The sequence below is a fragment of the Punica granatum genome, chromosome 2, assembly GCF_007655135.1.
Source record: "Punica granatum isolate Tunisia-2019 chromosome 2, ASM765513v2, whole genome shotgun sequence".
In the NCBI taxonomy this organism is placed as follows: domain Eukaryota; kingdom Viridiplantae; phylum Streptophyta; class Magnoliopsida; order Myrtales; family Lythraceae; genus Punica; species Punica granatum.
Window position 1 is genome coordinate 39600302 of NC_045128.1, and position 15422 is coordinate 39615723.

Sequence of the window (15422 nt, forward strand, 5' to 3'; positions counted from 1 at the left end):
TTTTTCTGTGATGCCATTTTTAGCACTACATAATCGCACCAAATGCTTATGGTACGGATATGATTTTTTTTATTTCAAAAACTACCGCGATGTGATGCAGATATGATTTTGATGAAAAAATCACGATTAAGATCGCGCCGCAATATTTATATTTATATATATATATATATAATAGGGTAATTTTTCAATAACTTGTCCAAACCCAATCCTAATTCAACTTGATTTCTTAATTTATCTATAATAAAACTATAAAGATAGAATACAAATTTAAGGATAATTTTTATTTATAGGATTTTATTTAATGTGTTTCTTTAATTGTTATGCTTTTCTAGATTTTTATTTAACTTAACTTTGTGTTGTAGTGCGAATAATCGTGATTTTTTGGCAATGTGGATTTGGTTTTCAATTTTCAAAATTGCAAAAGATATGGTGCGGATGCGGTGCACGGTTTTTAGGGTCTTAGGGCTTTTAGGGTTTCGGAGGTATCCACACGACATCTGCACCGCTGCTTCCCTAACGAAACCTATCATTTAAGCGGTGATGAGTTTTCACATGGCCTTCTCAACAATCCCTTAATTCATATTTGATCGACCCTTTGTATCTCCATATTAATACATGGGGTAGATTTTATATAATTAAATAATATCTAATCAATTATTTTACATTTCCCCAAATCTTTTCTAATGAATTTAATTTCTGAACATTCAAATAATATTCTCGATCGATAAAAAGAATTTATTACAAACTATCAATTCATCATAAAAGCCACGCATATCTGTCGGTTTGTCTAGCTATCTATCTATCTACATAAATTTAAACTCCTCTCACAAGAGCCTTCCATTCATGCGATGAGAAATTTCCATGTAAATTTTTCAACAATCTCTTAGTTCATGATTAATTGATCATTTTCGTCCCTTTGATATTTGATAGACTTTATATAATTATCTAATTAATTATTTTACATATTTTCGAATCTCTTCTAATGAACTTACATTTCTTGGATATCCAAATAGTTTTCTTTGATTAAGGCAATGAATTTACTACAACCATCATAAATTCACTATTAAAGCCTACCCAACACCCGGACAAGTAGACTAGTTAACGATTAAACCAACTTCCATTCGGCTCGATTTGTTAATCATGTGTCCCAATCGAATAAGCCCAAATCAAAATCTTACTCTTTCTTATTAAGATAGTTCACCTCTTGCTCCTAATTAGTTCACATAGATAACTTAATTATCACCCTATTTATGGCTTCTGGACTTTGGTTCTTCTTCTTCTTTCTTTTCTCTTTACATACAACACCACGTGCCTTACCTTTGATTACTTGTCTCCAGCCATGTATTGACCATCATCCATGATAGTGACCATAAATTAATTAAATTAAGAGCTTATGGCAATTAAATTAGACCATAAATTTAACTAAGAAGAAAAGAAATTAATTAATTAAATTGGGATAATTTGTGGAAGAGTGGGTTGGTACAGACGACAGCATATACAGTGTGGAGTGTGAACCCATTAGACCTCAAGACATCGCACGCGAATTTGACTTTAATGCATCCATCCAGAAACACTATGATAATCCAAAATTAACGCCACGCACATTCATGATTCATCCCCTCCTTCCCCATACGTCTCCCTAACAATTACATCGTCCACAGGGTCTACGAATTTTTTTATTTTTTTTTTACTTTGGCATTCACATTTCACCAAATACTTCGGTGCAGTTAATTAATAATCATTATGTCGTTTTGCATCAACTAATTGAAATTTTTTTTATTGTTTTTACATAATAATGAAAACTATAAATCTTTCTTCCTAAATGAAATTGAGTTCACATTAGTGCTAAATTGCACGTAAGCCGGGAGAACTGGGTTGGTCTAAGATAGGTCCATACCAAATTCAACATTGTAACCCTTCCTCATCTGAAAATTCATCAATACTATAAATCCTTCTTGTGAACTCGGATCGACACCACGTTAATATCTTGAATCGCGAATAATATTGGCCGTTTGTGATTAGATATATCTAACCAAGAAAGGGAGAATGATTGGTTATTGTTATCTATTGCTCGAGGCTTCATCGGCTTCGGTAGCCCGAGAGTATGAGCAAAGAAACACGTGCGACGTGAAGACATGGAACGGTCTTCTTTCTTATTGACTTGGGTAATCTGTCTGTTGGCTGCTGCTGAGCGTCGCACGCCATGTCGCGCCTCCAAGTGAAAATTAAATACACGATAGATAATCACATAGAAAAAGAAGAAAGCAATTTTAAATTAATTTTTGTCGTACATAAAATTATATGTGTTTAAACGATTATGTAGACATGGAAGCTTGGTTGCTTCTGCCTGTATAGGAAAATTTGTGTAAAAAGATCAACAATGAATTTTTTTTTTCTGCGCGGAACACCAAATTTCTAAAAGTTCATTGCATATGGTCCCGATAGCGGGACAGACTCTCTCTTAATTTAACTTTGGTGTGCACGACCACGAAGTGATTGATCTAAGGCACGTCCTAATTGAACGACTATGGAGATCTCTAGTGCATGGTAAAGAGTATACTATATACAGCTGCCTATGTTTGCTTCTATCTGTGTCATCCTAATCCCATCTTTAGTATAATTATATATAGCCGTAATGGGTAGCTTAACAAGATATATTTTTGCTCGAACAACATCTATTATAAATTTTTGCAATTTGTGAATAAAATATTACGAAAACTGCTGACTTAGAAGCTCCAAGTCAATGTTGATATTAACCCTAAGCCTCTAATTTTGGGTTATCTTATGCTGCAAGCTTTATGCATATTACATGATCAAACTATATATACGAGTATCAACCTATATTAATGTGTCTTGTTGCCTTGTACATGCCAGTTGCTGAATATTAGATTCAGATACCATATGGCCCTTTTCAATCGTGTTCGGTTTCCTCCAAACACACAATATCAGAATTTGTCGGATTTCTCCAAATTAACTCATGCGGCACATAACGTAGCGATTCAAAGTGCTAAATATTAGATTCAGATACCATATGGCCTTTTTCAATCGTGTTCAGTTTCCTCCAAACACATAATATCAGAAATTTGTTGGATTTCTCCAAATTAACTCATGCGTCGGTACATAAGGTAGTGATCCAAAGGGCTGAATTAATACCGATAGTATGACAACTCCATACTTTTGAGCCAAGTAAACACCAGATAACATCATGTATACAGATAAATGCACATTATGATGAAATGGCATTAATGTCTTAATGTGCTTTGTGGGATATTCACATCGGCCTTTTCATGAACGCCTCTTCTCCTCAGTTGAACATCATCATTTTTATGATTTTACATATAGTACATGGATTTGCGAGCTCAAAGCGGTTGAGCAAATGTTGATATAGAGAACATATATAGGAAGGACATCTAAAGATTCAAATGCCACTATTCAACTCACAAAACAAGCAGAACCCTTAGGAATGTAAAACCCTCAACCTCAAATAATCAAAAAGAGAAAGAAATCCCAGTTCATCACGAATTAGGTCACATTAGATCGGAATGGAGGCGTGGTCCAAGTTATATATATAGCTGCTGCAGTCCAGATACTTGCAGCAATAGAGCTTTTCTATATTAAACTTACCTATGATGAAAATCGGTAGTCTATACATTGGTCATAGATCGATACTAAGAGGTTTCGGGAGACTGACTGACCAACCGCCAACCTCTATCCTCCTCGTATTTATAAGGAAGAAATGAGCTCGACTTTGGTACCACATATCGGACAGTCGACTCAATCGAGTCACGAATCATGTTCAGAATCCCACAAAGACAGAAGCAAAACCTTGTTTTGCTAAACCGATCGAGCACCCAAAAGCTAAGCTCCATCTCCTTCCTCTAGGAAAGTTGACTTGCTTCGAAGGACGAATGACTGTGATGAAATGGATCCAAAGGCAATAAGGGCAACTCACTGATATCCTGGATGAAGCGGTCTATGTCTGAGAACCCCGAGAAGTAGTCTTCGTGTTGAGAAGTAGTATTACTGATCAAACCGCCAAACGGTTCCATCTTTCTAGTGATCATCGAGGGCTTGTCGTGCAGATTCGCCATACTCCCAGCTGGATCATCATTTAATTTCCGGGGAACCTTTGGGCGTTTCTTCTTGCTGGAGCCTGCAGGTTTGACATGGGCCTGATCGGGATTCGGCGTGGGTTTTCCTGTGAGCCTCTGGACGAGTTCGCGGAAGTCCGCAGCATCAGTCTTGATGATCTCGGGCGCAAATATGTGGATTATGCGGATCTTGGGCCTGACTTTGGCGATTGGTCTCGAGTCTCGACGGACCGATAGAGGGGACGGAGTGGAGCCGTCCATGAAAGTTTGTTTCCTCATGATCACCTCCTCCATGGCTCAAAGTGATTGAGGTCGAGAGAGAGAGAGAGAAAGAGAGAGTTGGTGTGTCTTGTTTTTTGTCTAGAGAAGGAAGAAGAGGAAGGATGGCTTTTTATAAGGGGAGAGAGTTGAATTAAGGAAGAATTTTAAAATACTTTTAGTGGCAAGATATACATAAATAAATAAATATTAATAATAATTCACCAAAAAAATATTAATGATTAAATAATTAAAAAATAATAAATGAAATCACCACCATAGATTGGTTCAACACTTATTTCCCTTAATTAAGATTTTGGATTTGATACGCATGAGTATAGGAAATCCACAATTGAGAGAGTTTTATCTCTCAGTGAGTCGACATGATTCGAACTTGGATTAGTTAGGAATAATTGGATTTCCGAATACCGGGTTGTCCACATAAAAATAAGTATAAATAAATAAATGAAGTCAATTAATTAAGCTGTCATTGAGGGGCAAGAGGAGGCTGAAATGAATGTCGTGTTATTGTCTGGCAAAGGGCAGGATAGTCAATAAAATAATTGAGATATACGTCTATGGCCTCCTCAAGTTACTCGAAGGGGACACATTACAATGATTTGCCTCCCACTTTCAAATATCTTTTCTGTTTGATTCAGATTCACGTCCGGGGCCGGAGAGGAAATTAGTTTAATTTTAACTTTAACTATACTCACTACACAACAAAAGTCAGCAACATAATTATTATATTTTTTTAAAAAAAAATTTAACCATTCAATTTAATTTTTAATACTAAATTCTCTCAACTAGTCATTACTTTTTCATAATTCAACAATACAATAATTACAAACCAATTAAAATTAAAATTCAATTCTATTTAACTCTAAAACCAAACGCACAGTTAATTACCTTAATATTGCAAATATTAAAGTTGTCCAGGTTATTAATTTCCTCAAAGTTAACTAAGGTTTTCTTGATAATCCTGACTTTTAGATATCGAACTCACGAGATGTTTAATTACAAGCAATAATAATTCTTGTGTTTCTCTCTGTATAGAAAGGTTAACTTTGAAATGAGCAACATCTCGCGTAAAAAAAAAAAGTACCTAGAAATTAAGAGTGATTCTACCATGGTCGGCACTGAAAAACTACTATGACAGCTGACACATTAGACGCCGACAGGATTTTCTAGAGCTTTTCGTACTGTAATTACTTAAATTATTATGATTAATTCTAAGCGTCAACCATGGTAGAATTTTCAATCTCTTCGAACAAATAGAGGTAAGATTTCAATATCCATATTGAAAAGTGTATTTTTGGTATGCATCTCGACTCTCACGGTGTTTTTATTTCAGCTTTCAGATACATATAAGTCAAATGCATACACTTCGCAATCAATTTTACTAATATAAGATCAAGAGATTTAACGTCATTTATAGATTATCAGTTAACAAATGTAAATTCTAATGCATGAAAAAAAAAAACTGATACCCAAATACAAATTAATGATAGCACGTTCTGTGATTTTTTTTTTCGCACTACAATATTTCAATTCATGGTCTGAGGGAAAAAAATCAATAAGAAAGTGGCGGAAACTTAAAAATAATAACAAAAAGGCAAGATAGTTTGGAAGAGCAAGACGGAGAAAGATCCCCTTAGTTGATTCATGCGATTCACATTTATCTCTTAAATAATTTTTTAAGTTTGATTATATAACGAAAAAAATTCATATTAAAATAGATTTATCCTTCGTAAACCGATTCGATTCAAAATAAATTATCCATTAAGGTTTCGATGTTAGAATATACATATGGGGAAAAGGAGAAGGAATAATATGCGGTACGGCGCATGGGGATTAGCATCCCCTGTGGTCCTGACAGGATAACCGTCGGATATGCACGTGAATGCAAATGGCTTGCAGACAGACATTGCGCCACTGAAGACAGACCGGAGAGATAAAAATACACACACACACACACACAGAGGTCAGGGCTCCGTCGTCAGCCCAGCCGAGATTGCTCACGCGGCTCTCGTGTCGGCCCCACCCTCGCCTTCAGGCTTATATACGAACCTAACCGCCACGTGGCGAAACGAGGCTGCGGTTCATGGCGGGGCCCACCACCTGTAATCATCGTACAGCCATCAGGCCCCAGTGGATTACGCGGTTAGGGGGGAGCAGTTGGGTTTTTCCGGGCGCACGATTGGGCATGTTGTTAGCTGTATCCTTTTAACTTTCCTTTTCCTTTTTACGCGAATTACACTAAAAAAACACAAAAGTTCTCACTTTTACTTTAATTTTAGCACGAATTTTTATTTTAAACATAAAAATTTTAATGTTTTTATTTCGTCTCAAATCTGACACACCATTCGTCTGCTTCGATAGATTATTTTTAATTGCCGACGTGAGGCATAACGACGTCACATAGACTCCTATCCACCGATAAAATTCGAACCCACATCCAATTATCTTTCTAAAATAAAAATAATTTTTTTTTTGTTTTCACAAATATACTACACCTCTACCTTCCTTCTTCAACATATCTTGTCTCTATCTTCTGCAACTATATCACTCTCTCGTCTCCCTCTCCCTCCTTCTCGTCAACCTCCCTCCATTGCCACAAGTCTTATACATTCTAGACATCAAATTGCCGTACATGTGAATTCACAGTGTCGTAATTAGTTTCTGCTCTCGAGTTAAGTTCTTTTATGTGTGGACAAGTTTAGATTTGCAAGATGATCGGATCCGTCGTCAAATGAAACAGTTGATGGGGAAGGAGGAAGAGGGAAGAGAGAGAGATAAATAGTTGCAAAAGAGAGATGATAGGTTGAGGAGGGATGAGAGAAGTGGGGCGTATTTGTGAAAACAAAAAATATAGGATTTATTTTTTATTTTAGAAAGATAAATCGTACTTGTGTTCGATTTTCCTTGGTGGATGGGAGTCCAAGTGACACTGTCATGATCCATGTCAACAATTAAATAGAATCTGTCAAAGCCGATGAACAGTGTGTCATATTTGAAACAAAATATAAACGTCGAAATTTTTTACATTAAAAATAAAAACTCGTGCCAAAACTAAGATAAAAATGAAAACTATGCGTGTGTGTGTGTATATATATATATATAATTGAGTTGTAATAATAAAATGCATAGAGAAAATAAAAAAGTAATGATTATGTTATTGAATTATGAGAAAAATATGAAAAAATAATGAATAGTCGAGAGAAATTAATGATTGTATTGTTAAATTATGGAAAAAGTAATGAATAGTTGTGAGAATTTAATGTTAAAAATTGAATTGAATAGTAGAAGATAAAAAAAATAAAAAAGTAATAATTGTGTAGTTGAATTGAAGATAAATAAAGTTAAGTGGAGTTGAGTAAATGAAATTGAACTCCAAACCAAACAAAGCCTTACCCTTTTTTTTTTTTATTTACCTTTTCCATTTCATTGCAAAATGGCCATGGGACACCATCCAAGCAATGTATTTGAGGATTGTTCTATTATAGTCGTATTAAAATCTATTCCTTCTTTATCCCCTGGGAACTTCTCCTATTTTTTTAAGGAACCATTTTAGTCATTGCATTAATTTCTCAGGTGTGATACATATTAAATAGAAGTTAATGGAGCGACGTGTAAGCAGAAGGAACTATTCATTAAAGGAATGAGATAATTAACGTTTTTCTGTAGAAAAATTTTAGATTCAATACAACGAACGTGGAGTTCACAATAATACAGCTTGCTAAAGGTGCTTAGAGATGGCCTTAGTCTAAAATATAGAGCGAAACTCGATCGGAAATGAATGAACAAAGATGAAACTATATCAAAATCCAAGCTTTACGGTTAGAGAAATTCAGATCAAGAATTGGATATCATGGTACAGATCGAAAAAAAATCTGGACCAACTTGAAATTCAGAATTCGTGAATTCCCAATGAATACTAAACGCACTACCTGCGCTATGCGTGAATATAAAATAAAATAATTTTTCGATTATAATAGACTTAAATAAAAGTACTAGTCTACGGATAATAAATTTGAAAGAGGAAAGGAAAGAAAGAGGAAGTGATGGGCAGCAAAACAAGGAAAAAAGGGAAAAGAAAAAGGAGAAAAAATAGGGTAGTGGATTGGTAGTTATTTGTCACATTTATTGTGGTTTATATTAATTAGAGTTATTTCGTCAAAAGTATTTTGGAGAGTTAAAATTGAGACCAAAAGCCTAATGGCCCTCATCTCTCGTTTTATGTAAAATAGTATAGATGAACTTCCCCTCCATTCCCTTTTTATTTCTCAATGCAGCAATACGATGGGCCGACGCCTGCCCATAGGCCCACCATCTAGGAGGTCCACCCTCTGAGCCCAAACAAGCAGAACACCACGTGTCGACCAGACCGCAGCTACGGCGCGCCACGTAAAACCCGCCCCGTAGTCCCTTCAGGCGTAGCGACGACGGGACAGGAATCCATCCGGTCCCGCCTATCCGCGACACCCACCACATGCACCATCGGACGTGTCATCGCCCCCGACCAGCTTCACTCCCTTGTCCTCCACGTGGCATCTACTGCTGTGACACGTGTCCCATCCCTAGCTCTATATATATGCCCTGCATGCGGCTGCTCTCGCTCATCATCGATCTGCATCTGCTTAGTTAATCATCAGTTATTGACAAGCAAGAGTCTCGGTTTCAAATAGCAAGTTCGGGAAGAGTAAGGAAAATGCAGTCGGCGAAGAACGCAGCGGCCTCCGCCAAGGAGACGGCTTCGAACGTTGGCGCCTCCGCCAAGTCCGGCATGGAGAAGACCAAAGCCGCGGCACAAGAGAAGGTATACGTATTTGTTTGTTTGGATCGAAAAGCGCAGATGAGATGAGATGTGAGTAGTGATTTACTTATGTGGGGACTCTTTGATTGTTGCAGATGGAGAAGATGACGGCCCATGACCCGGTGGAGAAGGAGATGGCGACGGAGAGGAAGCACGAGAGGATGGAGCAGGCCGAGCTCCAGAAACGGGAGGCCCAGGAGCAGAACGCGGCGTCCCGGCAGCAAACTGCCGCCACCGGCCAAGTTGGACCCACTACGACCACCGGCACCACAACCTACTCGACTACCGGGGCGACAGGTCAGTCCACGGGAACCCACCAGATGTCCGCCCTCCCGGGCCACGGGACGGGGCAGCCCACGAACCAGGTTACGGAGGGGGTTGTTGGGACCCACCCGGGTGGCCCTGGCAGGACGACAGCCCACAATCCACGTGCAGGTGGGGGTAATCAAGGGCATGGGACGGAGGGCGGGTACTACGGCCATGGAACCGGTGGAACTGGAGGGAAATACTCTTAAATATCTCCAGCCCTAGGGAATGCTGTACGTGTGGTGCCGTTCGCGTGATGTATGGTTGTTGAATAAAGAAGCGAGTGTTGTTATGTTTTGATGTCGTGTGATCCCCTTTGGTTTTTATGAGGGGATACGTTGTCTGCTTTGATTTGAAATTGTCTTGTTGTATTAAGTTGGTAATGTAATAAAAGTTTGTGTTTCTTAGCTTTAAATCTGAATTGGATCTTTTGGGGACATTTTCCGTTGGCATACTTTGCTATAGTAAAGATTTAATTGATATTAGGGCAGTTTGGGGTTAAAAATCCAACAGATGTATGCACAACCTACCTGCGCGAAATTTAATGATAAATCTAAAATTACAAGACACATAAAAGACGTTGTGCATCTGACCGTGTACAAATTGGTGTAACTGTAACAGAAAAAATGTCTCATTCAAACGTCTTAAAAAAATATTTAAAAATTAAATTAAGCTTCGAGAGGTTAATGGGGGTTTACTTATAAACCTGTTTTGTGCACAAACTTGCACACCCACACACACACACAAAGCCTATGGCTAAAAAACACGAATCATACTCAAAAATCTGTATCACGAAATGGAAAGTTACTAGCTATACTCATACTCCTTATCCGCACTCTCCTGACGAAGTATTAACCTAAGCTTAGACCCTGGTCTTTGTTTTTCCTTATAAGCTCCTTTTTGAGCTGGTTGTAATTTTAACAAATGGAACATACTTTTTATTGAGAAAAATGCATAGGTACGTCGGGTGATACTTGCTGAGGAAGCTCAATTCTTCCGCTTTCTCGGGTGAACATGAGTCGGATTTCTTTTTCAGTGTCCAGGGCAGAATAATAATAATATTAGACCCCGTCCTGACACATGTAATATTTCCTTCTACTTCCAAGCGTCCGCGTTTGGTTTTAGAGTTTAGTTTTGGTTTTAATTTATTTATAATAATTGTGTTGTTGAATTATGAGAAAAAGTGTGAAAAAGTAATGAATAGTTGAGAGAAAGTGATGATTGTGTTGTTGAACTGTGAAAAAAGTAATGCATAGCTGAGAGAAAGTGATGATTGTATTGTTGAATTGTGAAAAATGTAGTGAATAATTGAGAGAATTTAGTATTAAAAATTGAATTGAATGGTTAAAAATTTTGAAGAAAAAAGAAAAAATAATAATTGTGTTGTTGAATTAAAGATAAGTGGAGTTGAAAGTGGAATTGAATTGAGTTGAGTTAAATTTATTTTTAATACCAAACAAGCCACGACGACTTCTACTATTCAACTCAATAATTTTGTACATGTCACACAGCTTATGTCAACATAATTATAATTTTAAATGGGCCGCTCGTTGCGGTCCACGTAAACGTCAAAAACTTTGTTTAGAATGATAGGGAAATCTGTCATGACTGAGCATGTGGATCTATTGCAATTAGGAAGAGAGGGTACCAAAATTTCTTCCTTCCAACAGGCCATTAACGACCAACTAACTTACAGAACACGTGTCGATGAAACGGCAGTTGCAGGTCCCTACGTAAAAACCGTTAGCGACAAGCAAATTCCATGGCAAGCGGGGGTCCCATCACTCGCATCCCTCCGTGTGCGTAGGCTTCTCTGCGCCTGCGCATCCTCCACGTGGCAGCTGCTCCTGATCCCGTGCCACGTGCCGTTGCTCCACAAGCCCCTTCATAAGCTGAACGGATCGGCTACGCACTTATCACCACCATCGATCGTTGTCGCGAGGAGTTCTGTTGAGAGTTATTGGCGACCAAAGACACGCAGAAGAAAGAAAAGATGCAGTCGGCTAAGGAAGCGGTGGCCTCGGCCAAGGAGTCGTTGGCGGACCTGGGCGCCACCGCGCGGTATAACATGGAGAAGGCGAAAGCTACTGCCCAGGAGCAGGTACCGTGAACATGCCATACATACAGCACACAATGTGGGAAATTTCTATTCCTAACTTAGACGTGAGAGTTTTATGGTGGGGATGCATTTGTGCAGATGGACCGGATGATTGCCAACACCCAGATGGACAAGGACTTGGCCACCGAGAGGAAGCAGGAGAGGATAGATGAAGCCAAGCTCGGCACGCTGGAGGCTTACAACCAGAATGCAGCTGCCCGCGAGCAGACCGCCTTCATTGGCCAACCTGGACCCATGACTACTGCTGGCCCGCACGCATCTGGGACCCATACCAGCAGCACCAGGGGCTAGGACTCGCGTTTGGGTGGGTTCTGACGACGTCCGTAGCGCTGCAACCTTCTGATGCCCTTTGGGTTTAGAGGGATATATCTGTTTTTCGTGTTTTCCGATTTCTTTCTTTGTTTTTCCCTTCTTTACTCGCAGTGGCGAGGTAGTAGCAAGTTTTCTCCTGTGTCATCGAATAAGAGATTAGCGAATCAGTTAGATTTTTGCAACAGGATCAGCCAACTAACGATCTTATGATGGTGAGATCTGCTAAATCATATATTGTCATTGATCTTATGACTGTTAACTCTAACGATGCTCTAACAAACTCAGTTTACCCGGTTCCCTTCAATTGGAAAAAAGGCACTCGACATCGAAGGCAAATGACAATGGTTACAAACATTCAACGCAGATTATTGGCTTTCAGCAACGTTGAAGCAAACAGCCAATGAAGATCGACCCCACGTACCTATAAATTAAACAATGCTAACTGCTTAATAGGTACCAGTTGAAGTAATTAAGAGCTCCTACCAGTGAATGAGTGTAAGACAGAAGACGAAGCAGAATCCTATCAGAGACAGTATACCACAAAACTCGGCTGGCAGGACACAATTTCTCTCTATCCCGAACATCAGCTCATTCTGGGTGGCCATAACTCAAATTGTACAACCCTTCTGCATTTGAAGACACAATGGTATAGATAGATGAGACTATCTACTCCTAGATGACTCCTGAAAGTACTCAAACCACAGTTCTCCGCAACTCAGCAGCTCCATGTGCAAAGTGACATCTATCCCCGAAAGTGCAAGAACCCTTTGCAAAGTTGTCGCACAGCTTCGTCTTGTAGTTGCTCCCTGGCGGGGCCCCCGGTCCTCCAAGGCCATGGCCACCCTTGGGAGGGCCACCCACGGCCCCAATGTCCATGATCAGCTCCCTCACCATGGTGCTCGCCTGCTTGATCTGCTCGAATGTGCCCTCGAGCTCAATGTTCCTCAGGTTTGGGTCCGACTCATGGTCTCTAATTGAGAGCTTAGTCCCTGTTTGGCGGCATATCAGCTTCGAGTTCACCCCTCCCTTCCCTATGATGGCCCCAGCAAGGGAGGCATCCACACTGATCTTCGCGGTGGCAGAGGCGCCAAAGCTAGAGGCAGGGCCAGGAATCGATGGAGGTGGGGGCCCGCCCAAGCGTCCAGGAATTGGAGGCTGGCCCACCCCACGGGGATCGTCAAAGGATGGGGCGACGGGCTTTCCAAGCTCCCACTCGCCGTGGGCAAAATGGCACTTGTCGCCAAACTTGCAGCCCTCAGCAGTGTTGTATTTGTTGCACAAGCGGGTCTTGACAGAGGGCTGAGTAGAGGCATTGTGCTGGGGCAGTGGTGGCAGTGGGCCTGCATTTCGTGACGGTGGAGAAACAATGGGTGCTAGATTCATCATCTGTGCCACTGCATTGTAACCGCCTGGAACATAGTGCAGGAAGTGGCATCCCTCTCCAAAGGGGCACCCGGTAATGCTGCAATAGAAAATAGTATCGACTCAGATCTAATTGAGAAAACAAAGATGCTGCTGCTTATAAAGCAAACGGCTATGTCACAATTGCATTAAAAAGCAACTGCTACTTGCTTGCAGACAATGGGAAGAGGCCTTAGATGACACATGAATCCGATTAACAGCAAGTTCATTGCTTGATACCAACAGAAATTCCCTGATTATGTAACAATAACTTGGACTTCGCTTCTCAGTGAATCTATACATTACCTTGCCCATGGATAGATATATCTTACCAATAAGAAAAAGGAATTAACAAAAGGGAGATAAGCCAAAAAAACATTTAATTCAACCATAAGATTCTCTTCACAGTCAGGTTGTATCCTTTGAATAGAGACAGATCTGACCAATCTTCACAGTCTGGTTGTATCCTTTGAATAGAGACAGATCTGACCAATCTAATGACTGGTTTAATTTATACTGAGGCATATTTTACTTTACATCCCGATAGAGCACTATCCCCATTGGACAGCACTTCTTAGCTCGGTTCCTTTTAAACCAAAGAACGACTGCACCTGTATAGCAGAGCTTAGAAGACTAGTCCATTAGTGCATCTTTCATCGTGTTTTCTTTAAGAATTTCAAGCATGAAATATTTTATAGGGCACCGAAAGAATTATAAATACTTATTCTCATTTAGACAGGATAAGATATTAACCTGAAAAACTTGGTGCATGGCTTTGATTTGCTTCCTACACCAGTTGATAAGGACTCCATTTCTGTTGCAAAACATTAATTACCCTTTTTTTAGTTAAAAAAACTGTGGATTGTTAATCGGGTAATTCCTGAAAATAGCTTAATATAATTATCATAATCAGTGATAGAATAAAAAGATAAATATCTTTTTGATAAAGACATCTTTCTCCAAAAGATTATGACACAATATTTTGCTTATCCACCAAAGTCCAATGAGTGTGTATTCCACCATGAACCTATAAATCGCCACTATTAGCATTTGGTACGCATCACGAGTATAAACACAACTGATTTATATTAAACTGGCACAAACCGACCGACCGAGGAAGAAAAAGCTTGACTTTAAACCAATGGCCTCTACTACATGTGAATATTCTTTGGAGTTTCTTGAAGCTTCTGTTCTCGAATCAATCTTCCATTGTTTATCAAACTGCATACTCTAATCCATCTAAGTATAAAACTAATTAGCTTCCCGTCAGCTTCCAGTCCTCAACAAGTCCCCAAGTAACAGAAAGGAGACCGCTATAGGTACAATAAGCAAGCTCAACTTAAGCTCGAGAAACGGCGAAAATTTCACATAAACTAAAATGCAAACGAACCTTGCTTGGACTTCTTGAAACCGCCATTGGCGTTGTTGGCACCGCCTTCGTGCCTTCCCCTCTTACGAGCATCCATGGGACTTCAACGGCAGAGAGCGCGGATCGAGGTCCACTCAGGCACCCGCGTCCGAAACGATAAATTAAACGAAGACCTCGATGATGGAAGACTCGCGGTCCTCAGCTGACTTTATGATGAAGAAACCGGAACCCTAGTGGGAATGGTGGGTTTTTTGGCAGGTGAGTGAGAGCTCAACGCTGGCCGACCTCTCAAAGCGGCAGGAGACAGAGCGAGCCAGAAAGGGACCGAGGTTATGGTAATTAAATAGGGTTCCGCTTAATTTACGGTTCTGCCCTTCCTTCGTTCCAACGTCATGTCACGGGTCAAGCACTGACGTCATCCGCCTTCAAAGCCCACAAGAATCGGCCCACTAGCTAGACCCATTGGGCCCTTAGCGGGTCGAGGGTGAAAGCTCGGGCCGGGTCCTCAAATTTTTCACCCCCACTTTGCATCCCGCCCTGAAGTTCGACTCGCACGGCACACTGAGTCGGCGAGTACAATGGTTCGTTCGAGCAAGTTCGACAAGACAATGTAATCCTTCTCGATCGAGTCCAATACAATAGGATTGGAAAAGGGTTGAAATAGAATCTCTATCTGAAGCAGTCTGATTGAAGCGGTCTGATTTCATGCCATGTGATTCCATCGCATTGTTCTATACTGACACTGAACGT

General features: G+C 39.9%; 4 protein-coding genes across 4 annotated transcripts; 2 read left to right on the top strand and 2 right to left on the bottom strand.

Moving 5' to 3' along the window:
* Nucleotides 1-3385: 3385 nt before the first annotated feature.
* LOC116195114 (VQ motif-containing protein 25-like) lies at nucleotides 3386-4451 on the bottom strand. Its single transcript, XM_031524090.1, has one exon. The coding sequence runs from the start codon at nucleotides 4383-4385 to the stop codon at nucleotides 3879-3881; it is 507 nt and encodes a 168-aa protein (XP_031379950.1). The 5' UTR covers nucleotides 4386-4451; the 3' UTR covers nucleotides 3386-3878.
* Nucleotides 4452-8959: 4508 nt separating this feature from the next.
* Nucleotides 8960-9902, top strand: LOC116194768 (11 kDa late embryogenesis abundant protein-like). The gene is made up of 2 exons (XM_031523656.1): nucleotides 8960-9168; nucleotides 9261-9902. Exons 1-2 carry the CDS (start codon nucleotides 9061-9063, stop codon nucleotides 9678-9680), a joined length of 528 nt encoding a protein of 175 aa, XP_031379516.1. The 5' UTR covers nucleotides 8960-9060; the 3' UTR covers nucleotides 9681-9902.
* A 1331-nt stretch (nucleotides 9903-11233) lies between these two features.
* On the top strand, nucleotides 11234-12086 carry LOC116195880 (18 kDa seed maturation protein-like). The gene is made up of 2 exons (XM_031525274.1): nucleotides 11234-11572; nucleotides 11669-12086. Exons 1-2 carry the CDS (start codon nucleotides 11465-11467, stop codon nucleotides 11879-11881), a joined length of 321 nt encoding a protein of 106 aa, XP_031381134.1. The 5' UTR covers nucleotides 11234-11464; the 3' UTR covers nucleotides 11882-12086.
* A 158-nt stretch (nucleotides 12087-12244) lies between these two features.
* On the bottom strand, nucleotides 12245-15340 carry LOC116195878 (zinc finger CCCH domain-containing protein 14-like). Its single transcript, XM_031525272.1, has 3 exons — nucleotides 14694-15340; nucleotides 14057-14117; nucleotides 12245-13364 (listed from the first exon to the last, which is right to left on the bottom strand). The coding sequence occupies exons 1-3, from the start codon at nucleotides 14767-14769 to the stop codon at nucleotides 12596-12598; spliced, it is 906 nt and encodes a 301-aa protein (XP_031381132.1). The 5' UTR covers nucleotides 14770-15340; the 3' UTR covers nucleotides 12245-12595.
* Between the last annotated feature and the right edge of the window lie 82 nt (nucleotides 15341-15422).

Excerpts from the sequence above, each read along its gene's own strand:
- LOC116195114 (XM_031524090.1), bottom strand. The coding sequence starts at position 4,385 with ATGGAGGAGGTGATCATGAGGAAACAAACTTTCATGGACGGCTCCACT.
- LOC116194768 (XM_031523656.1), top strand. The coding sequence starts at position 9,061 with ATGCAGTCGGCGAAGAACGCAGCGGCCTCCGCCAAGGAGACGGCTTCG. Across the intron at positions 9,169-9,260 it reads AAGCCGCGGCACAAGAGAAG|ATGGAGAAGATGACGGCCCA; the intron begins GTATACGTATTT and ends TGATTGTTGCAG.
- LOC116195880 (XM_031525274.1), top strand. The coding sequence starts at position 11,465 with ATGCAGTCGGCTAAGGAAGCGGTGGCCTCGGCCAAGGAGTCGTTGGCG. Across the intron at positions 11,573-11,668 it reads AAGCTACTGCCCAGGAGCAG|ATGGACCGGATGATTGCCAA; the intron begins GTACCGTGAACA and ends GCATTTGTGCAG.
- LOC116195878 (XM_031525272.1), bottom strand. The coding sequence starts at position 14,769 with ATGGATGCTCGTAAGAGGGGAAGGCACGAAGGCGGTGCCAACAACGCC. Across the intron at positions 14,118-14,693 it reads TTTCAAGAAGTCCAAGCAAG|AAATGGAGTCCTTATCAACT; the intron begins GTTCGTTTGCAT and ends GTTTTGCAACAG. Across the intron at positions 13,365-14,056 it reads CCATGCACCAAGTTTTTCAG|CATTACCGGGTGCCCCTTTG; the intron begins GTTAATATCTTA and ends TTTCTATTGCAG.